The sequence below is a fragment of the Lepisosteus oculatus genome, chromosome 3, assembly GCF_040954835.1.
Source record: "Lepisosteus oculatus isolate fLepOcu1 chromosome 3, fLepOcu1.hap2, whole genome shotgun sequence".
Classification (NCBI taxonomy): domain Eukaryota; kingdom Metazoa; phylum Chordata; class Actinopteri; order Semionotiformes; family Lepisosteidae; genus Lepisosteus; species Lepisosteus oculatus.
In genome coordinates this window covers 17,963,916-17,979,586 of record NC_090698.1, presented here as the reverse complement: position 1 = coordinate 17,979,586, position 15,671 = coordinate 17,963,916, and the positions used below count along the sequence as shown (strand labels likewise).

Below are 15,671 nucleotides of genomic sequence, written 5' to 3'. Positions count from 1 at the left end.
TAGGCACGTGTCTGTACGAAAGATTTGACAGATAATATCTCTAAATTGCTAGTAATAAAACTAAAATGTTTCAGAGTAGCCACAAAACACAAAGGAAAACATATCTGTAAAGATATTTAAACTTAAAAATGTATTGATTAATGTACATATACAGTATTGTGAAATGTATAGTATTTAAAGCATAGCATATATAGAATTATATCAGTTGTACATAAAGGAATCATCACCCTTTATCTGAGAGAATTTAACCTGCTATGGAATTTAGTTTTATAAGCAGTATTTAATTACACTTTTAACCAACAGCAGTTTTTTTTTGCAGTTTATTCCCCAAAATTATAGGTGAGTCAAAGGTCAGAAAGAGAATATTAGTGCTTATACAGTATTTACAACCCCAAAGAAACCTACTGTATGTCTAGCTTTCTTAGACACGTATGTTGGCACTTTGTTTCTGAATTTGAATTCTTCCCCGACAACTCACAGCTGAAAACATAACCACATAAGAAAGGTACCAAACCAAAGGAGGCCATTCAGCCCATCAAGCCCGTTTGGTAGTTAGTAGTTAATGGAGTCAAGAATCTTATCAACTGCTTCTTCAAAGAAGCCAGAGTATCAGCCTGAAAGTCCATGTTGATCGCTGTAGCTCAGCATTGTTAGTGTGAGCCTAGATTGTAACACTGGTGAACAGTCACCAGGACTTCCTAATTGTATGGTAGCAGACAACTGGTTGAGTGCCACCAGAGTAGAGTTGGGATTAGTGGATGAGGGTTGTCTTGGCCTTGTGAGCATATGAAAGCAGTGATGTCAATGAAAGATATGCCACATCAGCTCTATCTCTCAAGTACTGGTGCTACAGAGCTCGCACCATGTAAAGTGATGAAGGTTTCAGTAGGTGGGCATGTGGGAGGAGGACATTTGTGTCTCTCTTCACTCAAGCAGACATCTGAGTTTTTGACAAAGTTCCTTGTTTTAAACAACTTGTGATTCAAATTTGTTTGGGTGTATGAAAAAAAGTAATTTGTAATTAGAAATTTATTTTAAAAGCTATCAATTCTAAATGTGCTGGCTGTAGGCTGTGCTGCAGCATTTTTTGTGGTTGCTATTCCAAGAAAATACTAAACCACTGAAAAGTGATGTATGGGTATCTTTTGCAAACTATTGTCAATAACTAAGAATACCGGTATCCAATAAACAAAAACTAGGGAATAATTGTAAATTGTTTAATTGCAAGTAACTGTGGTTATCCACAAAAATGTTGTGCTGTGATGTGTGCTTATTACTTACTAGACATGTAGTAGCTGGATCTGTTTGCAGCAATTAAATCTTTGTGCAAAGATTTTCCAAGAATGGAAGTTTCTAATTGATTCATAATATTGAAAAGCAGTTCAACCTAAATATCTAAAAAAAAGATTTGAACATAAAATGTAATATTATTTTTACTATCTCTGTCAAGCAAAAGATTCATGCATTTATAACATCAAGGCTTGATTTCTCCTGCTCTTTACCTATGGGCTCTCAACAAGTTGCAATATGTTCAAAACTCTGCAGCTAGATTATGAATTCTCACCAGACCCTGGCAGCATAGCACTACACTTAAGTCTCTACATTGGTTGCCTATAATGTCACATATTCAATATTAGATCTTGTGGCTGACTTTCAAGACTCTCAACAATCTGGCTCCATCAAAAATCTCTGAACTCCTCCATGTTCACACTCCTCTATGAAGGCTCTTTTCTGTCAGGCCTGTTCCACTACTCACTGTCCCCAGGACTAAATCACAGACTGTTGATGACCCTGCCTAATCTGTCACTGCTTCACAGTTATGCAATGATCTTCCTGAGACTCTACAAGAGAAAACGTCTTTAACTGTCTTCAACTTCTAAACTTAAAACTTGCTTTTTCACCAAGCCTACGTCTTATTGCCAATGTCTATAAAAACCTGTATGCTTGTTTTTTTATTCACGGTGTACAGTGTTCTAAGGATTGTAAAGGCGCTTAATAAATAAAAGTTACTATTATTTATTATTATGGTTATTATCATATGTAGTCATATAAATATATGCAGTGAAGAAAGGACCATGAATCTCATGTAACTAACTTTTCTTAAAAAATGAGGCACAAAAATGTATTCCATTAAAATTTGATATACTGTACTATAGTTCTTTCCTTAGATTCCACGGATTAGACAGCAGGCCAAGCACAAACTAAGAGGGTAAAAACTGTCTTCTCTTATATCTTTAGGTCTGTGGTAGCCCCAGAAAATATAATATATAGGCTTCTGGGCAATTATGCATTCTTCTTTGTGTTAAGAAGTTGAGCCATCGATGGCCAACACCAAATCACAACATTTCTTTGCATTGATTTGTGCAAAACGTAGAGTCACATTCATTAAGGCTATTAAAAACATCCATTGCTGGACATCTCACACCTCACTCATCTTGTCTCTGATCTTGTTAACTATGGTACAGAAAGACATAAATTGTTATAGTTGTTTATGCCATTTGTACATATGATCATAATTTCAAAATGGTATTTCTTCAGGAACTCCAGTTTTTCTCCTTCCTTCCCAGGAAGTTATCTACTGTAGGTTGATTTGTGTCTAAAGCGTCAGTGTGCATGTGCACCTTGTGATAGACTGGAGTCCCTTCTAGTATGTAATCAGCTTGCACCCTGTGCTTCGGGGATAGAGCTCAACTTGTCAAAACTCTTACTAGGAAATACCAACTTTCTGAAAGTTGAAGAAAAGATGTTTGCAAATAATTCTTCTCACCTGATTTTTTCATGAGAAGATTTTAACTAATTAGTGAAGGAACCTAACCTACAACTAAAAGACAATCTCACATTAACATCCTCTCTGCCTTGAAAGTTTCTGAGTATCTGAAGCATAATTTTGGAAAGCAGTACCTGGGATATGGTTAAAGCTAATTTTGGTTGGCTTATTGACCTAAGTGTGGCTTCTGGTGGCTGGGCAAGGGCTACAGGATCCATATTAACAAATTGATTCCCTAGAAAATTGTTAAAGTTCTGTGTTTTCAAATGATTTTCTTATTTAGTTATAATGTCTATATTAAAATATTTAAATTTAACAACAGTTTCTGCAACTTCTAAACATATTGAAGACAACAATTCTTAAAAAGTGGATTGGATCATGGATTAGAACATTTTAAAAGATTGACAATGCGTGTTATGCAGTCCTGTTAACTTGAATGAATTAAATGTTAATACAAGTTACACATGTATTATTACATTTAATTTCTATTTGAAAAAAAAAATTCACAAAAGAAACACACTTTTGAAAATATTTATGGGTTGTATTTCAGAGTTGTATTTCAAGTATTTTAATACATGTTTCTCAGCTGGTTGTCATCTTGTTTCATTTCATTTACAAAACGGAAATATAATCATATATTATAGAGCAATACAATTCAAAACAGTTCACAATGTTTTCTCGTATATATATATAAAGACAGAGAAATGTGCTTAAGCAGGAGGAGAGGCAATAGAAGCTCTGATGCACAAATTCATACTGCCATATTCAAAAACTGTCCATGTGCTGTCCTTTCAGCTCCTAGAATGTGAAAGCTGCAGGGGTCTTCCTGTGGAGAATAGTCTAACAAATCGACTTGTGATTGGGGAGAAGAGTGTCTTAGGTCCCTTGCCACCTCCATTCCCACCTCCATTCCCACCTCCATTCCCTCCTCCATTCCCTCCACCGTTCCCACCTCCATTCCCACCTCCATTCCCTCCTCCATTCCCTCCACCGTTCCCACCTCCATTCCCTCCACCGTTCCCACCTCCATTCCCACCTCCATTCCCTCCACCATTCCCACCTCCATTCCCTCCACCATTCCCTGCTCCATTCCCACCTCCATTCCCTGCTCCATTCCCACCTCCATTCCCTCCACCATTCCCACCTCCATTCCCTGCTCCATTCCCTCCTCCATTCCTTCCTCCATTACCTCCACCATTCCCTCCTCCATCCCCTCTTCCATAGCCATTTCCTTTGCCACTCCCTCCTCCACTGCCACCAACACTATTTCTTCTGCCATAAATTGGTGTGTATCCCCCTCCATACCCTGCTCCTCCATATTCAAAACCACCAATTTGCTGAACTTCAAATTCGGAGTCGCCATCTGGGAAAATGAAAATAGGAGGTGGGGGCACCTGAGGAGCCACAGCAGGCTGTTTAGCTGGGCTGCTGCCAGACATAGCTTGATCTACATTAGAGTCCGTGGGGGATGAGAAGATAAAGATAGAAGGGGGTGGGGCTGGGGCTGGAACTGGAACCGAGCCTGCTCCTGGGGATGGACCTCCAGATGACGTTTGCATACCCCCACCTGTAGACCCTAGACTGGGACCTGGGATTATTGGGGCAGGAGGAGGGAATATGAATATCGGAGGAATGGGAGGTGAAGGGGCTGTTGCCACAGAGCCTGTTCCTCCTGCCGCACTTGGAGGTTTAGGTGTTTGGGAAGAAGGTTCTTCTTCAGCTGGAGCTGGAGGGGGAAATATGAAAATGGGTGGACCAGGGGCAGGGGCAGGGGCAGGGCCAGGGGCAGGGGGAGGTTGAGGGGCAGGGAATGGTGCAGGGGCTCTTGGAACAGGTGCTACACCTGCTTCTCCAGCAGCAGGGCCGCTTGGAAAAGCGGGAGGGGGTCGTTGTGGAGGAACAGGAGGTGGGAAGATAAACACTGGAGCAGTACCCTGGGGTGGCATCGGTCCTTGATCTTGTTTAGGAGCAGGGCTGGGGCTAAGGTTTTGAGATAAGCCTCCACTCTCTCCATTGGCTGATCCTGCTCCTGCTGGTTGTTCACCAGGTGGGAAAATTAGGATGACTGGAGGTGATGGAGATGGGAGCTGCTGAACAGGTAAAGACGCTGCACCGTTTGAAGGCCCATGATTGGGTGAGGTTATAATGGGGAAAACAAAAACTGGAGGAGGTGGGAAAGGGCCATAACCATAACCAAGTCTGCCTCCCCCATTCTCTGCCCTAGGAAGGCCAGCACTCTCTCCTCTACTGAAACCATTAGGAGGGGCACCACCTGTACCCCTGTCCTGAGGAGGGCCACCATTTCTGGCACCTGGACGTCCAGCTCCCGTTCCTGGAATCCCACTCCCAGCAGCTGGACGCACACCCCCATTAAGTGCACTTCCATCACTGCCACCACCACCTGGACCCCTATTTGCACTATTGCCTCCTGTTCTGCCTCCCCTACGGGCCAAAAGGATGATTGCAGGTGGCGGAGCTGGGGGAGGTGCTGGGGCTTTGGACAGAACTATGATCTGTGGGCCCCTTTGGACTGGTATAGGGGGGGCAGCAAGGGGAGGAGCAGGAGTAGGAGAGAGAGCCTGCCTCGGTGCAGACAGGGGTGTCTGTCCTGCTGATGCTCCTGAGGCAGGGGGTGATATGAAAATCACAGGAGGGATGGCCAGGGTTGGAGCTGGAGCTGGACTAGCAGCAGGGCCTCCAGTGATGATCACTGGGGGAACAGCTGGTGCAGGGGCTTGGGGAGAAGGGGAGGGCCTGGCAAATATGACTGTAGGAGTGGCAGGTCCAGGGGCCTGGGGAGCATGTGGAGGCCCAGCAATTATAATTGGGGGCACTGCTGGTGCAGGAGCTCGGGGAGCAGTGGGAAGCCTGGCGAATATTATTGGAGGCACATCTGGACCAGCAGCTGAGGGAACAGGGGGAGATCCAGGTAATATTATTTGTGGGTACAGCCTGACATAAGTGGGGGCTGCATATCCTTCCGACAAAGACTGAGCTCGGTGTTTTTGTGTTTGGCCTCTTCGTTGTGTAAGCTGAAAACAACCAAGGAAAGGTCCACTTCAGAAATTAGTGCACATGGCTGTGATTCAATGATAGAGAAGAAAATGGATCTCTAAAATTAGCTGTAGAAAAAATTACATACCGTATAGATACCACATGCCTTCAACTATATGTATATGTGGGTTGAGCCCTTTCAGTTATGAAGTAATAATATTCAATATATATTCAGAATAACATTGCTGTTTTAAATTAACTACTGAACTTTGATATTATATTATTAAACATTAATTCACACAAATTGTATACATCAGTGTTGTGCACAATAGTTCCAAAATCTAAATCTAAAATTCCAGGAATTAGATAGATTCAACATTCCTGTTCATGCTTTTCAATAAATCGCTTACATGTTCTATTCAAATAAATGTTACATAACTAATTATCCTTCTAAACTATATTATAATATTATCGTTTTTCATAAAATACAAGTAAACAGAATATTTGATCAAAGAAGTTAAACATTTTATGATATTGTTATTATTTTATATGTTTATTAAAATATATTATCTGTTTAAAATTAATATCTTACAATATTGTAGGCCTCACAGAAATACTTACAAGGGCATTATGTACTGAGCCAAAGAAACACAGGCAGAGAACAGCAAACATCATGGTTTATTGGCAAACCTATAATTAATTAAAATTAAAAGTATTGATATTAAATAATCAACAAGTGGGAAAACCACAATCACATTATTGAAATTAAAGTCATATTTTTAAAACTGCAATTCTGTCTGAATATCTATCTAAAGTTTTAGTTATTTAATTCAATCCAATTACATAACTATCAAATACAAAAAAATTCAATGTACAATTTATGTTTAATCGTTTAAATAATTTGCTGTCATTTTACCACTGAAAAAGTCAGTTTTTATGCTCAATGTGATTAGAACAATCATAATCAAAATCCAAAATATAGAGTTAACATCTTGTTTTAACAACTATTATCTTTTTACAGTATATGTTCTATTAAATTATTATTGTTTATTTTGCATTTTGTATATGTATATTTTTTCTTTATTGCATTTGCATTTATTACATTTAATCTAGTTATGCTGAAAGCAGCAGGGCTGAAACTATTGAAACAAAGAATCTGGGTTGCTTTGATAAATTAAGTGCAATAAGACACAAAATACAGGAAAATGCCAAAAATTTGGCCTTACCTTCTACTGCTGCTTGAAGGTTAATTTTACATTTGAGGAATGTCTAGTGACAATGACAAACAAGTTGCTTGCCGTCTCCTCTCTTCTGATCTGCAAATAGTCAAATAGCTGATGTATTTAAACCATAACAACAAGCCTTAATAACCAATCAATTCCCCTCAGGTTTAAACCTTGGTCTTTAAAAATTTTACTCTTTCCCAAAGCATCATTTCTATTTAACCATCTATGATCTAATATTGTGTTTAATTGCAAGAGCCTTAATTTGATCTTGATCTCCATATTCACCTGAGGGCATCCAGCTACAGAAAAGAATGCTTTTGAAAAGTTATGAAATCATTTCTGTGTATGTACCTGCCTCATGCTATTATTCGATATTAGGCACAGTCATAATATCATGCACCTTTAAATAAACACATTAACTAATTTGTGCTACAAGAAGAGGCAAAGAATACTGAAAAAAACTCAATCCTTCCTCCCGGCGGCTGTCAGGGTTTATAACCCTGCCCTAGGCTAGGACTGTTAGCCCTTTATATGCTCATCTTTGGACAGCATGTTGCACTCATGTACCTTTTGGACACTGCATTGATATACTGTGGTACTTTCAATCTGTTTATACCTATGCACATTTTGCCAAACTCTATTTTATTTTGTATTGCTGTACTTATTTAAATTTTAGTCTATTCTGATGTCTGTCATGCTTGTCTTGGGCTGGGTTGCTGTAACACCTCAATGTCCCTTCGGGATCAATAAAGTCTTATCAATCTATCTAAAGCAGCTTATTGCAATATCTGACCATTCTCAGGTTTTCCGAAATTCCATACTAATATTCACTCCAATTTCAAGTGTGCCGCAGTCAACCAGTCCGCTAGAATGTAATTTGTAATCCTCACTGAGCAAAGACCTAGAAAGCAAACACTTAATTCATACTTAGTTCAGGTCATTAAGAATTCAGTATAGAATGAAAACCAGAAGACCAGAACATCTTTCCTATTCAGATCACCAAATGATGGACTAAATTAACTTTTTTTACTTGAAAGAAACCAGGGATTTAGCTTTAACAAATTTTAAATGACAGTTGTAGTAAGTACATTATTTTGTCAGTGCAACAGTAAAAATCCTTTTCTTTTATTCTCAGCTCCATCAATTGGTTCTAAGCATATTTGTTCACTGCCAAATTAACCTCTCCGTGTAAGGGGAAGTTTCATATTGGAATGTACGTTTTTTATTGCCTTCTTCTGCAAAGTTAAAGATTTTTAAAATGGAGGACCCTTATTCAGAATGATCATGCTAAAGGTAGATATGGTTATGTAATCTGTAAATGTGATTAAAGATGTAACTGGGGCACTTGATGAGAGTCTCACAAGCTCAGACATAATCAAATAATGTACTCTTCCTGGACAGATACCCAGAATCCATCCCAGGACACTGGAACTACAGACAGCAGTGCTAATTCCCCCCAATAAAGTGATACAGTATGTAGATACCAGTCAGCCTATCTAGTTTCAGCAGAGTGAATTGGGTAGAATCAGGTGATTGGGTAGAATCAGCTCATATGACACAAGGTACTATGATGTTGCCAATCCTGGGCAAAAGCTATAACCAGCACTATATCAAAATTTGCTGTATATACTTTATCTATTTCCACTATATCAAATTTGATATCAAATTCACTATATCAAACTTAACATCGCTATATCAAATTTCTGTGTAAGTCAACACTGTGCAACATGGGTCTTTTCAAATCCTTAAGGCAGTGAAAAGAAAATGCAAAGATACCTCATGATCCAGAAATACATGAAAAAGGAAAATCAACATGTGTTGGGAAAACTGGAAAGCAAACACTAGTGACTGTTTTCTTTATGACTTGCTTATTACATCCACACACATCTGATTCAGAACTTTAGTCTTTGCCTTTTATCTTCTCCATTCTGTAGGTGTACAACCCCTCTCACTCTCCCCCTTCCTTTTGTTCTGCCAGACTTTCTGTACCCTCACTGTATTCCTGCACTTCCAGAACCTGTTCATGTCTCATTCTTTGCCCTTCTTTATAGCAGTGGAATGATGTGCCCACAGTGATCAAAACTCTTCAATCCCTGACCACATTTCAGTGCCTGCTCAAGAACATGTGTTTAGACAGCACTTGTGGGCTCTCAGATCCTAGTTGCATTCCTGAGTAACTCAGTAGCATAGTTGCTCTTAGAGTCACTGACTCTCAGGCCGGTTTTGTGGTCTGCTGGTTTCTCCTGTTCACTGTAAACATGGAGGGAATGACACCAGGCTACATTCGTTGCTGCACAGTGTCCACACTGTCTGTGTACTTGGGGCTACTAGCTTGTACTTCCCTTGTTTTTTATTCTGTAAGCTTGATGTAAGTACATACTGTAATTGTGACTGTTCATTTTGTATGTATTAAAGACATTTCATACCTGTACTGAAAGTCACTTTGGATAAGGGGATATGATAAGAAAAGGATGACAGCAGCAATCATTTTTGAAACATTTCTAGATCTAGGTTATCAGATACATCACAATCACTCGTACCATTAACCAAAATATTTTGGTTGATGTAGTTTTGATAAATTTCCAGATCAATATCAGTCATAATCTACTTGTACTTAATATGGTGAAACAAAGACATGGATGTTTGATCTGTTGCACAAAACAGAGGAAAAATTCATTCAGCCTACCTTAGCTGAATGAAGAGCACATAATTACTCATCTTGCATTTTAAACTTAAAGTTATCAGTGATCCGTGCACATTTTCTATTCCAGTTCTTCAAAATCTCAGTTACTTTTAAGAACATCTTTAAGCACACTTCAAAGATATTGTGTTAAAAACATAAATACATCTTTATGTATTGTATTCTTTTGCTGGTGAGAATAGTTATCAGACTTTTAGGGTTTGGTCATTGCTTGTCTCAACAACAGTACTTAGACTGTAGACTATAATCTATTAGTTATGCAGTATAAAAATGCACATACAGTAGCTTCTCAAAAAAGCAAAATTGATTGAGCAACATGATAGTTAATCTGTAAAAACTGACTTTAGTCATTAAGCAGTTAAATGATGTGACATTTAGGAAGTGGAAGCTACTAGAAGCATTTGACTATTTGATTGTGTTTTTTTGTCAAATTGAGCCTGGAAACACCATGACTGTTTGAAAGTTGAATGGGGGTTTGAACAGTGCATACCAACAACAACCCAGAAGGATTACCAAGGTCATTATTCTTCATACAGTATACAGTATCTGCAATACTAGCAATTCTATTACTTTTTTCTATGCATTCCATCTTAATGATGTACTGTGTATCAGAGATATCCAATTCTTGTCCTGGAGGGACACTGCATGAGCAAATTTTACTTACAGCTCAGGTCTTAATGAGCTAAAGCAGCTGGTTACTAGTTTAAATGGACCAATTAAACATCTTCAGGTGATGTTTAAAGAAACCGTGAAAAGCCGTACACCCACCAACACTCCAGGACCCAGATTAGACACCCCCATCGCACAATATAGTCTTTCAACTTTTTGTCATTAGTGGAATTAATGTTGGGTCAGCATTGATTTTTGTTTCAGTGTGTGTCCATAAACAAAAGCATCTCATGTCACTTACAGTACATTGTTGATTCACTTTAGTTCTTGAATTGCAACATGTAAGCTTGTATTAGATTCAGGAAAGCCTTCATACAATCACTTTAAAATGTTTGTAAAGTATAACCAGTACTTTTCTGACCCTTAAACAACAATTGAAATTCTATTGCTGAAAACATATTTCTATACGTATTACTAATGATAATAAGTTAAAATAATTGTATATAGTGTCATGATAAAATTGAATTTTGCAATTAGGTAGAATTTACATTAATATACAATATAAAGAACACACCATTTCTGCTCTGACTTGCATTTCTCAATGTTACTCCAGTACTCATTCACAAACAACATGGGCCATTTTGGCACAAGAACTACCATCACATGTATTGCTTTAAAAAAACTCAGAAGCTATCACTTCTTCTCTTTCAGTAGTAGTGTAAGTAAATACTTTGCACTGTAGTAATATTTTATTGCCAAAGCTTTGTTTCGTGAGTTATGTTTTACATTCACTAGAACTTATTGTTATTGTCTATGAAACCTCTTTTTTCTGTGCAAATCCAAACATGTCCTATGGTAAACCAAAGCCAGACTTATGAATAATTGTAAATTCCTGACAGTGTAATTATAAGGAATGCCACAGAAAAACACAACAAAAGAGATTTAGTATTGTATTCAATAATATTTATAATTTCTTTCTACTTCAACTTGAGATCTTTTAATAAACTGGTCTTTTAGTTAAATGAAAATTAGATTCTTTAGATAAAACAGCACCAATGTTTTTTTTTCTATATATTTATACTTGACGTCATGGCTGATGTGTTGACATTTATGATAGTGAAAGTCTGTTAACTTAAAATATATTTTTTCATAGTTAAGCCTTCATTTACTACAATATGAAAATGTATAATGTAAAGTCTGGTATATTTAACACATACTCTGTATGAGGAATAAATTCTACCTAACTGGATCAGCTCCAACACAAAGGCAAATAACTGGGGGAATATTGTTATTTACATTTTATTTTTAACACTTCAGAAGACTTTGTTAGCAAATACATTAACAAATAAATGTCTTTTACACAGAGTGGTGTCCAAAGAAACACAAAGGCACAGAGTTCCAGCTATGAAACAGCAAATAATTTCATTGCAAGACAATTTGGTTTAAGCCTGAGTTCCTTGAGAATTATTATATTATCCGAAAAGTTCACATTTCTGCATTTTCTGTATTCAACATACTCTATGTTTTTAATAGTGAGGTAATTACATTTAATAAGGTGATTTTAAATTTTAGGAATAAAATGGAATATATGCATAGACGTTTTCAAGAGTAGCAAAGATAAAAACATTACTTTTGGTGATGTGGAAATACAATTAGTGTCTTCTTTATCAATACTTTTGATTATTCATTAACAAAATATAGAAGAAACATGCATAGCTCTGTGTTTATTGCTGAAGTCACATTATTATGAGTTGGTGTTAAAGTAGGTGAGTACATGAATATGTTGAAAATCACTTTCCTGTGGCTCTCTCAATGGTCTTTTATCACTTTACTTATCCCTTTTGCACTATTGTGCTTCTGGGTGATCTGCTTCCCTGACTGGACCTTTGCACGTTGGGTCTGTAGGAAGATGACTGTCCCACACTTCCTCTCCTGTCACTGCTGGTAGATTTGGGAGCTTTCTGGAAGCCGATGGGGATAACATCATATCCACCATTTACTGGTTGTCCTTTACCATCAGGGATAATGAAGATAGTAGGACTGGAGGGATCAGCTGGAGGAGAAGGGGGATAAAGACCTTGTCCAGCTAAATCATCAGCGATGGGGAAGATGAAAACTGGGGAAGCTACAGGCCCGTATCCACCCCCAGCACCTCCAAATCCGCCACCTCCCCCATTGCCTCCTCCCCCACCCCCGTATCCAGCAGCTCCTCCACCATTTCTCCTACCCCCATATCCTCCTCCCCCATTCCCATATCCTCCACCGCCTCCATTCCCATATCCGCCAGATCCTCCACCATTTCTGCCACCTCCACTTCCTCCACCCCCATTTCCACCTCCACCAGGACCTGCACCATTTCTCCCAACTCCATTTAACCCACTCAAATATCCACCCCCACCACCACCTCCCCCATTGCCCCCACCCCCATTTCCTCCCCCATATCCACCTCCATTCCCATATCCACCAGCTCCTCCACCATTTCCCCCACCCCCATTTCCTCCCCCATATCCTACTCCATTCATGTATCCACCAGCTCCTCCACCGTTTCTCCCACCCCCATTCCCATTTCCTCCACCCCCTTTTCCTCCACCCCCACCGCCATTGCCATTGTCTCCCCGCCCACCCCCTCCGTTTCCTCCATCTCCGAACACAAGTCCTCCATCCTCTCCAAAGTAGATGTCATCCCCCACCCCTGGCATAAAGATGACCGGTGGGGAGGGTTGCGGAGCAGGATCTGGAGGACTGGAAATGATTATGATGGGTGGTTGAAATGGGTCTTGAGGTCCGGGGCCTGGCTTTGGAGCTGGGCCTGGTGATGGTCCAGGTGCTGGGCCTGGTCCTGGGCCTGGTCCTGGACCTGGTGCTGGACCTGGTGCTGGACCTGGTGCTGGTCCTGGGCCTGGTGCAGGGCCTGGGCCTGGGCCTGGGCCAGAACTAGGATCTTCTGAGTCACCAAACCCTGGCAAGACAATAATGGGGGGTAGGACTGGGAACTGGGGTGGTGGGGCAGGGGGAGAGCGGACAATAATGGGAGGAAGAGGAGGACCTGGTGGAGGCGAAGGGGCTGGAGGGCGAATGATGATGGGTGGCAGAGGAGGACCTGGTGGAGGCGAAGGGGCTGGAGGGCGAATGATGATGGGTGGCAGAGGAGGACCTGGTGGAGGCGAAGGGGCTGGAGGGCGAATGATGATGGGTGGCAGAGGAGGAAAGGGAGGAGGGTGAGGGGCAGGAGCAGGAACAATAATGGGGGGCAGCTGGGGAACTGGAGGAGGAGGGGCAGGAGCGCGAATGATGATGGGGGGCAGCCGGGGTGCTGGTGGAGGAGGGGCAGGTGGGGAAATGATAATGGGAGGTAACCGGGGAGGAGGGGGGGGAGGGGCAGGCTGACGAATTATGATGGGAGGTAAGCGGGGAGCAGGCGGTGGAGGAGGGATGGGAGGGCGAACTATAAGCGGGGGTACAGGAGCGTGACCAAGAGCAGAAGCTTGTGACCTGTAGACTGGATATCGGACAGGGTAGGGAAAAGCACTTCGGACAGGCTTTGTCAACCTTCCTTGTGCAAATCCTCCCATAGACTGCAAATAAAACACACGAAAAAACAAGATTAATTCTGCTGCTAATCAGTTGTGATCCACAAGTTCTTTGCTCTCTGTTATGAAAAAGAATTGTCATTGTGCAGTACAGTTTGTCAAGATTTAGCTGTGGAAACAGGAGAGTTGCATCCTTACAGAATTTTAGAAAGAACTTCATAATAATCATGCATGGATAAAACAGAAATAAATAACAAATATGCATCAAATTAATCAAAGTTCTTTCATCACTTGGTGATGAATCATTCTCAGCTTGAGCTAACAAGTAAATATGGATTGGAGACCCCAGAAAATATGTTGGCTTAAGAACCACGTCATGGGCCTAGTTATGCAGATAACTTTATACTGTGTCTCACACTTTTAATAGGAGGGCAAGTTAATTTATTGACAAAATAATTGTTTTTATATAGGTGGTCATTCAGATAAATGTAATCCTAAATTAATCAAAATATTTTCCTTTTGTTTTGTTTTCAGATTGTACTTAACCTCAGACAAATCTATACTATAGTCTCTTGAGGCACTATTTTAACAGTGAGCAGGATCATTGCACATTTTTGTGAAATGGAATTTCAGGAGGGATGAAGGCAACCAAGTTATTTTCTAAAGCCAACAGTTTTAAATCATAATATTTCCCAATGTTAGTTCTCCAAAACTATAGATATCACACAAATCCATCTCTTTCTATATTTCGTCTCCTGCATCCTCTACCCCATCTCCACCTGTGCAGCTGCCCCTTGGTCAATCTTCTGCAGGGGTCCAAGCCTCCTCATCCTGTGGCTGGCCCTTAACCAAGATGGTTAAGCCAATACCATACCTAAATACTCAATAAAGAATCTCAAGCATCTGATTCTTGGGTGTTGTTATTCCTTGTAGAACATAATTACATCAGCTTTAACTGGCAAAAAGTAATCTAAATAAAATTGCAGCATTGTGCATCCTTGCTGAACTGTAAGTAATTAGATGGCATGCCCAAAATATGCATCCATAAGAAAATAAGAAAGATTTCAATTGAAAGGAGGCCACACGGCCTGTCTGACTCATTTGGTTGCCAGTAGCTAACTGATCTGAAGGACTCATCCAGCTGTTTCTTGAAGGAAATCAGGATATCAAGACATCAGTTAAAGGTGGGACTTCACCGTGGATGGTTGAATGGGCACCATTCCATTGCAGGACGCAGACAGGGACAATTTAGAAACTCCTGTTAACTCCGTCAGTATGTCTCTGGGAGGTGGTGCAAGCCTATGTTCTTGGAGAAACTCATGCTAACATAGGTAAAACATGCAAAACCCGTACAGAAGACACCCTAGTTCTGGAATCGAACCCAGGACCCTGCTCTAATCATCAACTATTTTCCCACCTCATATGCCTAATGTATCCAAAACAATGTTGAAAGAGACAGCTGCAATGCAATGGTTTTTAACACTAAGTTAAAATGTCAATAAGTTTTTTTTGCCAAAATAATCAAAATATCCTCAACGAAAGTTACAAAAGTCTTTAGATGGTTATGCTGTAGTTTTTATTGTAAAACTGCATTTTTGATTTTGACACACAAGTTAAACGCAATTAGAAAACACTGAAATCCCATTTTATTTTTTTAACTTTGTAACATATGTACAGTATGTACTACAATATTTTAAATAAGCTCATGATACTTCAACAACTTTCCAATGTGTTTGGTGTAGGTCTATCTTAGTCGAGATCATTTAATTTCAGACCAAATATTGAAGTTGCCAAAAATGAACTCATGCAAAAAAAAAGTTAAATGCCATCTTAAAAAGGAGTAC

The 15,671-nt window shown here is 39.8% G+C and overlaps 1 protein-coding gene across 1 annotated transcript; it reads right to left on the bottom strand.

The window, feature by feature from the left end:
* Positions 1–3,288: 3,288 nt before the first annotated feature.
* Positions 3,289–7,181, bottom strand: LOC107076514 (uncharacterized). The gene is made up of 3 exons (XM_015340224.2): positions 6,988–7,181; positions 6,383–6,451; positions 3,289–5,799 (listed from the first exon to the last, which is right to left on the bottom strand). Exons 2-3 carry the CDS (start codon positions 6,434–6,436, stop codon positions 3,559–3,561), a joined length of 2,295 nt encoding a protein of 764 aa, XP_015195710.2. The 5' UTR covers positions 6,437–6,451; positions 6,988–7,181; the 3' UTR covers positions 3,289–3,558.
* Positions 7,182–15,671: the final 8,490 nt, after the last annotated feature.